Source organism: Eurypyga helias, unplaced genomic scaffold (genome assembly GCF_000690775.1).
Source record: "Eurypyga helias isolate BGI_N326 unplaced genomic scaffold, ASM69077v1 scaffold6791, whole genome shotgun sequence".
Taxonomy (NCBI): domain Eukaryota; kingdom Metazoa; phylum Chordata; class Aves; order Eurypygiformes; family Eurypygidae; genus Eurypyga; species Eurypyga helias.
In genome coordinates this window covers 5,152-17,944 of record NW_010228858.1, presented here as the reverse complement: position 1 = coordinate 17,944, position 12,793 = coordinate 5,152, and the positions used below count along the sequence as shown (strand labels likewise).

Here is a 12,793-nt window from a genome sequence, read left to right as displayed (position 1 = left end):
GGAAATAACACTTTTGGTACTGTCCTCATCCTTATTAAAAAATAAGAGGACTGAATTCCAGTCATGCTTCTCATTGAAGATGATAAATTTTAGCACCACCGGTACCTGAGACGGTAGGAAAACACCTACTCAGTGCCTTCCCTAGAGGCACAGCAATGAGGTATCACAGCACTGACTGCTGAATGTTCTAAACGAAGTGGTATATTTAATTCTGTAAACAGGGTAATGTATGACTGTGGAAAGCTAAATCAGTAAGGAAATAAAAAGGAGGGTCAGGAGCACGGCATTGGTGCACAGCCCTAATTTTCCCTGACTATTTAATCATCTTTCAGTATTCCTTAAAAACAAACCCTTTTTTCCTCCCTAGTGTTAACTGCCTAAGGCTGAATGTACGATGCCAGTACACAGCAACTACTGCCATACAGCACCACTGCTGCCCCAGGCCGCGCTACAAAGGAAGATTCCTCTGAACAGTCACAGCAAGGTGCACGTCTCCGTGTTTGGCAAGAATAGCTAATTCTTCACCAGCAGAACTAATTTCTTCAGAACAAGCAGTATCTTCGAGGCACAATTCACTGCAACTACCTGATCCTCTGTTTGAGCACCTTCCCCACAATGCAAAACAAGGAAAGTAAAGGACAGCTGAGAAGAAGAGCTTGGAATTGCCTGGGGACTAAACTCTTACCATAATTGTTAGTGTGTGTTAAACACGAGTCAAGTCAAATCACGTAACTGGAGAGTGGATTATGACAGCTAACAGAGGTATCAGCTCCACAGAAATCAAATATGCATCTTGTAACTGGGATTGCCCCCTGCATCCTGGCCCATATTATGGCTAGTGCACCTGCTTTTGTAACAACTTAAATCAGGAATACCATAGAATCGCAGAATGGTTTGGGTTGGAAGGGACCTTAAAGACCATCTAGTTCCAAGCCCCCTGCCATGGGCAGGGACACCTTCTGCATCTGTAGTGTGACACACAATCCCTGACAATTAACAAATGAGATAATATTTGGAGAGCATTCAAAGAGAAGTGCTCTGGTTTGGAAGGTGACCACTTAATGTAGATGGAGAACAGGCACTGCATTTTCATACCGGCAGGCCTAGGAGTCTGCTTTCCTTTCCCTATGCTTACAGGGTTTTGCAGGTTGAACAGTCTGCACGGGGAGAGGAACAGGTAATTGTAGCCAACATTCGTCATGTCTTGAGGATAAACACATGACAGAAACTTTTTTGAAAGGGAGGGGAGGAATGAACAATGCTGATGCAGCAACAGGAATCCCTCTGGCTTCTCCTAGTCAATGCCACAGGTGGACTGGGCAGCGGTCACACCTCGTACTGTTTCTGGTGTACCCACTCCCTTTCAGCTCCTTGGACGCACACTGCAGGAACAGCTCTCTTCAGCAGGTGCGTGTGAAACGCTGGTGGGGAAAAGGGCATTTTGGCAGAGGAGGGTGCGAAGGCTTCGGGGATGTGGGCTGCTACTCGGGCAGGAACGGCAACTCTCCTGGTCCAGGACAAAGAGACCAAGTGCTCGCAGTGCCCCTGGGTTACACGTCCCATTTTGGGCGCAGCTTGGCACGCAGCAGCCACCAGCAGGATGCTGGCATGCTGACCTCAGCGGCTGTAGGGAACAGCCGTGCCCTTGTTTCCAAATCTGAAATTACCCATTTGCTGCAGAGAGAGCCAAAGTTGCCTGAGCTTAAGGTTCTCCATCCTGCGTGGGTGGACACATACGTGGTATCAGGCCCTGCAGTACCACTTTGTGCATGCCTCTCTTTTATCACATGTTGTATGTTACCCTCTGACAGAATATTAGAGTAGGGTAACTGCATGTTTATTGTATTTTTTTAATACATGCATATATTCCCTTTAATACAAGGGAGGATGCAGTAAAGGACAGAGAACACGGCAGTTTCCAAGGAAGCATCTTCAGTGAAAGATTTAAAAACAACCCCAAACCTCTGCACATTTCCCTACGGAGAACAGGAAGTTCTCTGCTTCAAAGAGCGCTAAATAGTCAACTTTCTCCTCAGCTCCTTCCATGCTTATTTTGCTTAAAAAAAACCTGTGAAGCCTCCTACCACATTATCAAGAAATCTCCTTATTTGCTTTCAGATATGAATAACTTCCACCCAGAGACAGGGTTGTTTATTTTTGTTACTTTTTTAATAGAACCTTCAGAAAACTGAAAAAATTGCAAAGACCCTAAATAGCACTTCTAGTTAAGATAACCACTTACCATTATCCAAACATTTTCTTTAGCTTTATGATAACTTGCAAATACCTTGTTGAGCAGTTTTTTTGATTCATTCACATATCATAAATTTGGCTCCAAAACTAAAATTACTCTCGAGTCATATGTGGAAAGAATTGAGCTCAGTCCTGTGCTTAAAAGCTTAGGAGGGACAGATCTACCTGGCATTTTGCTCCCAGCTCTATTGTTCTGGAGGCAGATGATGTTTAAGAACATGTAGGTATTTTCTCATTAACAAAATATCAAATGCAACTTAACCCTAAGTGTAGCTTTATTTACAGAGAAGACATTAGGTACCTTGAGGAGTCGAAAGGCAGTCATCCAGCATGTCCTGCTTTGCTCGTCTTCAGCACACAACAACCTCAGTTCCTTCGTTTCATTTCTGACTCTGTTGGGCTATAAAGTATTAGAGGGAAGTCAGCTACTAGAAAACCAACATCACTGCAAGTTTACTGCAGAGTAAAGGCAGGTACAGTATCAGTCTAAGAACTGGCCAGAAAAAGCTCAAACCACCCTGAATTAAAGCTCAGGAGAGGCTGAGCATGCTTTGAAAGAAATCACTTTCTCAGCTGGGTCCAGTAAGATGAATGTCAGCCTCTATTCTGAAATACCCTGCGGTTCTGGGAGTTCATAGAATCACAGAATGGTTTGGGTTGGAAGGGACCTTAAAGACCATCTAGTTCCAACCCCCTGCCATGGGCAGGGACACCTTCCACTAGACCAGGTTGCTCCAAGCCTCATCCAGCCTGGCCTTGAAGACAGCCAGGGATGGGGCATCCACAGCTTCTCTGGGCAACCTGTTCCAGTGCTTCATCACCCTCTCCATGCAGAATTTCTTCCTGATACCTAATCTAAATCTCCCCGCTTTCAATTTAAAGTTCATAGGAACAAGGTACTCAGGCCACGCTAGAACCACAACCAAGCTGTTGGGTTTTTTAAGAACTGTGAGAAATTTTATGAGCCCCCATTTTGACAAGAAGGACCAAAGTTTCCGTAACTGAAGGTTACTGAAAGTCTATTTCCATCACTTCAGGATCTCTCCTGCAGATGGTCTCTCCTCGCTGAAGCAAACCTGTGTTTGGCTAGGTCTGGAACAGCTGCTAGGAAAGAGACGGCTTCACTGCTGTCAATAAAACCAGCTCCCAGCCTTATTTTCTTCTCAGAAAATTACATGGAGCTTTGCAATACTCTCAAACCTGTCCATCAGCACAACAGTTTTTAACATCCTCAAAGGCCACTCTTTGTTCTTATTTCCATTTTCCAAGACGGTCACTGTCTTTAAATAAATGCAAACCTCTGGCCCAAAATAATGGTACAATTAAACTCGACCCGAGCTTGGTCCTTGGTTGCGATACAGTTCTGGTGCTCACTGTCCAGAGAAACTTTCCTATTCTATTATAGTACAAATTCCATCTGCGAGGCGAAGCCAGGCCATCTCAGAGGCGCACCACGCTCCAGCGCTGCGCTGAGCTTGCACAGAAATTTCCCAAGCCAAAGCAGCACCAGATAAAGTGTTAAAAGTGTCACATAAAACGATGTCAAGATTCACAGGACATGCCTGCCAAATCAAAGGCGTTAAAGATCAAGTCCTCATGACAGAACTGCTTGAGGAGTTTTACATACAAATCCCACTTAGCTGGGGAGGACTCTGAGCTACCAACACCGCCTTGAACGTCGGAAGAGATTAATGAGAAGAAATACCTTTATACAAAATCCATACTCCGCAGGTGCATTGTACAACTTCTTGCCTGCTATCAACGAGAAGATATTGCTGTCTTCCAGGTCAGCCAGCAATTGCAAATGTCTTGGCTCCTGAGGAAATAACGTGTTTTATCACAGGTAAGTGTAAGATTTCGGAAGACCCTGCTGCAAACTTTGCAGTCTCCCAAGACCAGCCTCCAACAGAGGGCACTGCATGAACACTGCGCTCCTCTCAGGCGGCAGCTCCGAGTGGACACAGCACGTCATTTTTTAAATATCCGCCTACTAGCAGAAGATGCTTTAGACAAGAAGCTGGCAAAATACTTAATTCAAACACATCACATTAAAACCAGCGTAGCCTATTACACTGCTCCTGAGAAGTCTGGCAGTTATAGAACATAAAACATTTTTTAAGGTATCATTTCAGCTAAATTCATGAACCATGTGCTTGCAGAGCACAATTTCCTTTGCTAACCCTGTTAGCACGACTTCAGTAGCCACAATTACATTGTCCATTTAGTTTGGGTTTATTATACAACAATGCTATGTAGCTATTTTCATCACTGAGTGCCCAGGGCTTGATTGTCCTTTGATCATGGCTTGCTTATCCTTTTCTGTGTGATTAAAAAAGGGAACACTGTGTGCAGGTACTGAAAAACCAGCAAAAAGTACCCACTGCAAAAGCAGAGAATGCATTCGCATGCTAGTACTGTGCAACTTCTTGTTTAATCTTACCTTTGAAGTTCCTTTTGTCGAACAATAAAGTCCTGATCTCCTCAAACACACGTACAACTTCTTCCATGATTTCCTACCCAGCTCTTTCACATGCAAGAAACCTTGAATTTCAGGGCAGCTACTGGAGTTTAAAAAGTTCTGTTGGAGAGGAAAGCCTAAATGAGAACTGTGTCCTACGGATGGATCATAAAATTGTCACTGTATTTGCAGAACAGAGAAGCAAACGGCAAATCCCTTTCCTGACTTGGGGTGCAGTTTCACATTATGCTTAAGCTGACCTAGATGTTTGAACTGATTTACGACCAAAATGGGTATTCCTGCCTCTCCCGTTGCATCTACCCGGCTAACTCCTACTGGCACTGGCATTTTCCTGGTTTCTCTGTCAATACTTAAGTCTCTGGGAGGCTAACCACTTCTCCGTATCCCCATTCTTGCACTTGTCCTGAAGGGACACAAATTATGCTTATTAATTCTTAAGAGAAAAGAATATCTCGTCACAACAACTCTGGCAACTAGTCTAACTGGGAAACGTTGGCCAAAATCTGCAACTTTATCCCGAAGTTGTAGAATGGGAACAGCCGCTTTCAGGATTTCCCACATTAAAGTCTTACAAAGTACATGCACCTGTCCCAAGACAAGAGGTATGACAGAGACCAGAACATTTAACTCCAAATGAAACGTAGAGCAGTCAAGTGTCAGCAATTATACCACACTTCAAGATCGAGAAGTATTTAAGTTCTTGATATAATTAGAGGCACCACATATGGTATCATTTGATTTGCGATACATCAAAAGGAGGGAAGTATTAGCTATGGTTAGCGAATTGATGGATTGCTCCCTTATTACAATGTGCCAGATTTTTAAATGACAGAGGGCTTGCTCAGTGAGTCAAATGCCAAACTAATAAATTCAACAATAGGAAGAAAAATGCATAAACCTGGTTGGCCTAGATGACACTGCAATTCTTCAAAGTTGTGTTCTGGTGTTATTTGGTGTATTTTGGTGTTATTTGGTGGACAATGCCCACAGGAAACAAAAACCAAAAATCAGTGCCCTGTGCCAGCATTCTTAATTGCATTAAAAACTAGGGTTTTTTTCCAGCCCTCCTCCCCATCTCAGCTAAGAAAATGGAAACAAACTGTCAATTTTCGTGCTACTTGCACTATGAATCCACTTCTCAGCTGTGAAAGGGAAACCCCAAAAGGAAAATATATTCTCTCTGTCCAGCTAGATGAACCGAAGCAAACTATGATGCAAGCTTTTATGCATATCTGAGCCAGGCTGACACGAGGGAAAACACATCCCGCTGGTTTTAATGCTACTAAAAATACTACCACTTAATGCAGTATATGATATCGTGAGATGGTGTTTAATACTCTTCCCTATTTCGTGTGCAATTAAAACCAGTGCACTTGCTCCATGTTTGAGGCAGCCTCAGATGCAACACACTTAACGACGAGACTGCGGGAAGTTTACCTTCAACAAATTACAACTGTCACTGAAATGATGAAAGTGTGTTTTAAAAGGAAAGGGGTATTTAATATAAAAACTTGAAGGAAGAACTGTTTTTAATCTTCCTTAAGAAGATTAAACAACAAACCAAAGAGAACGTACCCAACCTCTTTCCCCGACCCTCTCGCATCGTTAACCCCATGACTTATGTTTCTCCAGGGCTGTACCTAACTGAGCCTTCCACAAGCAAATTCTTGTATCCCACAAGGTCGTAGGGTTTTCCCTTCCCTACTGCTTGAGTTAGTCTGGGTTCAAAACTTTTCCATCTTCCAGAGTATCTTGCTTTTTTAGGGACTCTCGCTGCTCAGGCTAACAGGCAAACTCAGTTCTCTTTCACCACAGGAAAAGGGTCTGTTCCTACCAGGCTGGGGCAATGTCTGTTCACGCCAGTTTTGGTTCTCAACTGCAACCTCACTGCACGTGACTTTCATTTTTAATTCCCGAAATTGGTTTGATTTTTGTTTCGTTTCCCAGCTGAGAGTGGATACTAACGTTTTAAGCTCCGCTCAGTGAACCCGGAGCTAGTATTTAAGGGATTTTGAAGTGGTTACGGGACAAAAGGAGTGCACTGGTTCACAAGTTGGTGGAAACTTGTATTTAAACAGAGAGTCAGTGCATATTTACAAACATGCAAAATGACAGAAATGAAGCTAAAATCAGTTATTTATGTGTACGTGTTCTTTATAATATGCCTGTTATTCGTGGTACTGTCTTCCAGGCATCACGGTCTAATATTCTGAATATAGCACCCTTAATAAACTGTGTTTTAATTTGGCCTCATGAGTTGAATGCCCCCCGTTTGAGAAAACAACTAAAGTGAAAAGGATTTAGACTACGGGGTTAGATCCGAGTGCTTACAGTCAGAGGTTTAAGTGAATGAGCTGCTACTGTTCAGAGAGGTAGCCCACCCTCCAGCACCATCCCTAGAGGCCAACCAGCTGTGCCACCACCACAGTTCCTTCATGACAAGAAACTCTACAGTGACATCAAAACTTCACTACGAACTCAGTGCCCGTGTCACTGCCATGCAGATTACACAACTCTACCAACACGTATGCCTAAGGTACGCATCCCTGAAATTTAACTGGGGAGCTCTAAATGGGATTACTTGGCAAATACTACATGCAATTTTCTGTAACTTACTTGAACCTACTTCTTAGGGAATTCATTTTTTTAATATAAAAGAGCAGCTAGTTGGCTGAACCATGGGCAAGTTGGTCCTTATTGTGAATTCTTGCCAGCCACAGACTTGGGACATCAAAAGCAAAACCTCTCACCATCTCAAGCCCATCCTTTAATGCACACACACATTTTTACACTTTCCCCTATGCTATGACATGGAGTACAGAAGAGTACTTCTGTTCTGCTTTTTATAAGGTGTATTTGTTTTTTATAGAAATAGATCTGCTGAGAGTTTTAGGAACAACAGTAGGTGGCCAAACCAGGTACCAACAGAGTAAGCTGAATATTAATGGAACAAATGAGTGTGGAACAAAACTATGAATACTTGTGGTTTTAACTTCCTCTCCACCTCTCCCCCTGCCCAGCTCCAAAACTATTTGTCCGTAAAGATAACTCACAGTACCTGCAAAAGTTGTGACTGTGGGATACTGCCATTTGTTTGCTGGCACCAGGCAACCATCTGCTCTGGGAAGAAATTCTAGACACAAAAAGAGAAGACAGTTGGAAGTCACGTCATATTTGAACACTTTTACATAGAACAAGTGGAATTTTCTCCCAGTCCTTAATTTTTTGCAACTACCACTCCTAAATCAATTTGGAGATCCCCTGACACACCAAGTCATATTAGGGCTTTCAAGTGTAATTCTTCCCTTCCTTCTGCTCACCAAACACCCATGCAGACTGAATGTGGATTTTTAAAATACCCGATATGCAGTATTTTATAAGTGCATTTCCCCATCGCTTCACTTCCTCTTCTACTGAGGGCTCCCAGGGATCTCTGACAGCCTCTACTTTCTAGGGAAGGACAGGATGAACGGACCTGTAAGGTTGGGTACTCAGTGACTCCTTGCTTATTGCATGTTCTGCCACCAAATTTCTGGGCTTCCTTGCCCATCTAGAAAGGCTGTTCAGAGAACAAACTCTCTGCAACGCCACTTGCCATGCGGAAGATGCAGTGCAGGAGGAATAATGAGTTTTCTCTACCCTCACAGGGGTAAGCTGGATGCAAATGCCTTAAACGAAGTCTCAGGCTGGGATGCTGCAGGATCTCCAGTACGTACTTTACCTTTGACAGCACCCTCTTTCTATCCAAAACACAGTTCTTCAGTGCTGTATCTGCTTGACCCTAAAATCCGCTGACTCCCTCAGAAGGATCCACATGAACTGCCATCCGCAGACCTTAGTTATGAGTAGGAGCTCATGTGTGACTGTCGATGCTTTCATTTGGTTGTTCAACAGCCAGCTTACGCTCAGGGCTTGAAACCCTTCAATCCGTCCAGAGAAAAACCCTTCGCAAAATCTACCCCTATGGCAACATAACAGAGCCCAGAGTCTTCTCTTGATAGGCAAGGTCAGCATACATTCCATGAAATGAAACAGTGAAACCTGAGCAAGGACACACGTGCAGTAATTAGGGTCCGTGCAGCAGGCCCTGCTTCACGCACTAGATCTGACTAGTCTCAAAGCAGACATCTACCTCCTTTCCCCCATCCCGCAATCACAGAAGTAAATATTGTGCAACACACAAACAGGTGCTTCTACAGAGCCTTCTGATTTCGGGCATCCGGCAGAGCATCTCACTCATGCTGAATCTGCACGTGGCAAAGGTCAGGCAGTTTTCTGACTGCTACATCGATGACTTGACTTCCATTTTTTCCCCTCCCATTCACCTTTTCATTTGCAGTGTTTAAAAACGCCTATGTAGTCTGGTACACTGAATTTACTACACATGGCAATTACACAACTCATCCTTCAAGTTTTTAAACATTATCTGAAGCATGAAGACGTGCAGAAATGTCTGAAATAAAACAATGACTGATTGTAACAAGATGAATCACAATGAAAACATTTCCAGTTTAGAAGACTTGTCACTCTTCAGGCAATATAAATTCCAGTCTTCAAGGCATAAAGAGAAGGGCTGAAGAGGAATCACCCTTCTGCCAGGTAACCTGCACAATAAATTACGAAAGCTAACATTTACCAGCCTCTCTTGAGTAGAAACAGTGCCATATGGCAACAGCTAACGCAACGGATAGGGAGCCTTCGCATTCTTACACCAAAAGAATGATTTATCCGCTGGTTGCAGGAGCCTGGGACTGAATGCCAAGCATTCTGGGTTTTACTCCCATGCTCTGTTATTAATTAAAGCGTACCACATGAAACCAATGCGCTAGCTCCTATGAGACCAAAATTTCTGTACAACGTTCAGATGTTCATAGGTTATCAGATGGGAGATCAACAGAAGCTAAAAATGACAAACACTGCGTGCACAGAAACGTGTCACGCAGTAAGTCAAGGCGCAGCACTAGCAGATGACAGATGTACGTGCAAGCACACGTGCGGGGATGCGGCAACCGTGCACCAGCGTCTGTGAGGAAAGGAATGAATTTCTCATCTGCAGTAACTCCAGCAATGAGTCTTCATGTGACCTCGCTTATCTTTTTTTCTTCTGGTCCCACAAACATCTGACCGACTCCAAATCATTTCTCACCTATACCATCCTTCCTGGATTATCCTTCCTTCAGCTATCTAGACGGGTTGCACCAGCTGACATCAGTTCATGTCAATACCCACAGTCCCTTACAACCTAATTGTTTTGACAGAACATGGAAAATGATCTCCCAATAAGCAGTTACACGGCAAACAGTTATAAAACTGCAACACTGAAAGGATCTTACAAATCCAGGAATAAGTATAGCTATGGCATATAATACTTTTCAAGGATGGATATACAGAAGAACAGAGAGAGGGCGAATTACTATGATCAGTAAAGACAGAGCACACTGGTAAAGCACAGCCACAGGTGTCCAACGCTGTTCAACACGCGTAAGGATTGACTGGAAATCCTCTGTATGTAGTAAGTGCTTCAAGGGTTCATCCAGAAGGGGTTTTTTTTAATTACTCCTGTGCTGGTTTTAGGGGGTAGGTGAGCAAGGGGCTGTGTGGTACTTGGTTGCTTACTGGGGCTAAACCACGACAATTACTGTCAGAAATGTGAAGGTTTGGATACTGCACGCTACGTGATCAATTTGCTTCGAATCAAGAAACTTTGAAGATAATGAGTAAATTGCACTTTTGATCGTTTTTCTTAAACCAACAAAGATTTCCCTGTCTTGGTCACTCTCCAACATAACAATAGGCATTTTGAAACAAGTACATATGGTAACTTGAAAACACTTGAGGTTTTTAGGCTGGGAGAAGAGTACAAGGAATTTAAACATCGGTTAAAATTTCTTTGGAAAGAATTCTGTTTGTTGGTTTTGTTGTTTGTTGGGGTTTTTTTTGGTTTTTTTGGTTTTTTTTTAATAGACGTTCAAGACATAACAGAGCCCAGCAATGTTATTACAATCCATCCCTCTCTCTGTAGTGTAAACAACTAAGCAACAGGACTCACCATGGGATTTTTGAAAAATTCGTATTTTGCGTAATTCTTCCTGAACAAAAATTTACTTTCACTTCCCATTGTGGACTCAACTTGAACTATGAGCTCATGATCTTCCAAACACCTCTCTGTGAAAAAAGAACATGATGTTAACACACGGCTGACCAGCAGAAGCAGCTAGACCAGCTTCCAAGAAACAGAAGTAAAACAACCCAGTAGAATTCTGTTACCTTTTATGAAATTAACAGAACATTTTATAGGTTTCAAACCATACTACCAGGAGGCATTTAAAGGAAATAGGGCGTAAGAATGACAAAGTTTAATGTTAGATGACAGTGTTCTTCAAAGATTTTGTACATCAGGGCTTCATAAGCACAGACTTTTGAGAAAGAAAAGAACGTAAGATCTCTTGTATGCAGTAGCTTAAATAACACACACAAACCTCTTCTTTTGGTGCTTGCTATATGCTCTGGAACTGGCAAGGTGGACAAGCTTAAGGAGAAAAAAGTTGCGGAAAGGCCACCGTTAGGTCCTGAACTACCACAGAAATACAGTGTCCTATTTGATCACACTCTATAAACCCAGTTCATTTCAAGGTGAACTTCAGGCCTTTATTGTAGATGCCAGACAATGGGGTTTATTATGAAAGAGGTCACAGGATCTACTTTACAGGAATACTGACAGAGACAAATGTTTTGTACACATGACAGGGCAATTTTCTGCTCTAGATTTGGTTACAAGGTAACTCCCCATAACCACCACTTCTCTGGTCAAAAGAATGGCACATCAAAGCCTGAACAGATAGCTTAACAAATCCCATTCACTGAGAGCAGTAACTCAAAAGAAGGCAACTGGGCTAAGTGTGCCCTACTTAATTAACTCATTATCTTGGCAAACTTCAAAAGTTTCCGAGAAAATATTTAGGTATTTTTCAAAAGTCTTAATAGTCAGTATTTTCATCCCCTAGATAATAGGAAAAAAAATGAGGTCAAACAAAAAAATAACTTTTGCAAAGCTCTATCCAAAACACGTGGGACTTGCTTGCCAAAGGAGTTCAGAGAGCCCCTTCGCCACTTCGTGTTCCTGCATCCTCGCATTCCCATGGTTAGAAATGCCAGGCTGCCACCCAAGTTCTCTTGGGGTGTTTTCAGGACAGAGAGCAAACACTCATTGGTATCTCAAAACACAGCAAGCTCTTGAATGTCACTTGATTTATTCAACTGAACAGATAAATGTTAAGTGATTGAAAATTTAACCTATCTATAAATGATGCCATTGCCCTTTTCACCTCCATTTAAACTGTTAGTCATCACCAGCTCATTGATGACTTCAGCACTGACCAGGCATCTGCAACGTCCAGCTTTGCTACAGATTGTGTTTCAAGGGGTTAACACTGAAGATATTCCACACTGGGCTGCTCTCAAATAAAGAGCTGGTTCTTAGTTCACCACTGTTAAGGAGCAGTTCTTCAGCTAATGTACTTGGCAATACTGCTGTTGGTAGCAGTTAATGAAGGTCATTTTGCACCACTTCAGCACTCAGCACCTAAACCTCCACGTTATCTGGGGGCTCCACAGGTGAAGTTTCATGTATTGCTGCTGGTACTGTTTTATGCAGACGGTTAAGTCAAATCTCCTCCGCACTGTGATGGGGAGGGCGGGCCTATGAGGGTGAAGGGCCTGTCTGTTTTTTTTAAATTATGCTTCCTCCAAAACACATGCAATTATGTTGATACGAATCTTCATCACAGTATGAACCCTGAAAGACCACGCGTCCTGCTACTGCCTGCTTCTGTGATCGCACGAAGTTGTGGTCTTTGCCTTCCTCACGCACTGAAGATTGCTTCCCTAAGTGCAGGGACAAACCACATCCAGCACACTCTGTCCTGAGGAAATGACATACAGATGAACATTTGTCCATCTGTTTTGTATTTTGATGGCTACTCTGTGTAAATATACTCAGTAGCTGTTTCTTAGATGCTTTAGGCAACTGACCTAGATGTATTCCTTTACCAAAACAAGACC

General features: G+C 42.9%; 1 protein-coding gene across 1 annotated transcript in view; it reads right to left on the bottom strand.

The window, feature by feature from the left end:
• The window catches only part of GRB10 (growth factor receptor-bound protein 10), a 28,051-nt gene that overhangs the window by 10,229 nt on the left and 5,029 nt on the right, over positions 1-12,793 (bottom strand). The window contains exons 3-7 of the mRNA XM_010160167.1: positions 10,782-10,897; positions 7,791-7,865; positions 4,694-4,831; positions 3,959-4,069; positions 2,555-2,653 (exon numbers count right to left, since the gene is read on the bottom strand). Coding sequence (XP_010158469.1) covers positions 2,555-2,653; positions 3,959-4,069; positions 4,694-4,831; positions 7,791-7,865; positions 10,782-10,897 — 539 coding nt within the window. The remainder of the gene's footprint in view (positions 1-2,554; positions 2,654-3,958; positions 4,070-4,693; positions 4,832-7,790; positions 7,866-10,781; positions 10,898-12,793) is intronic.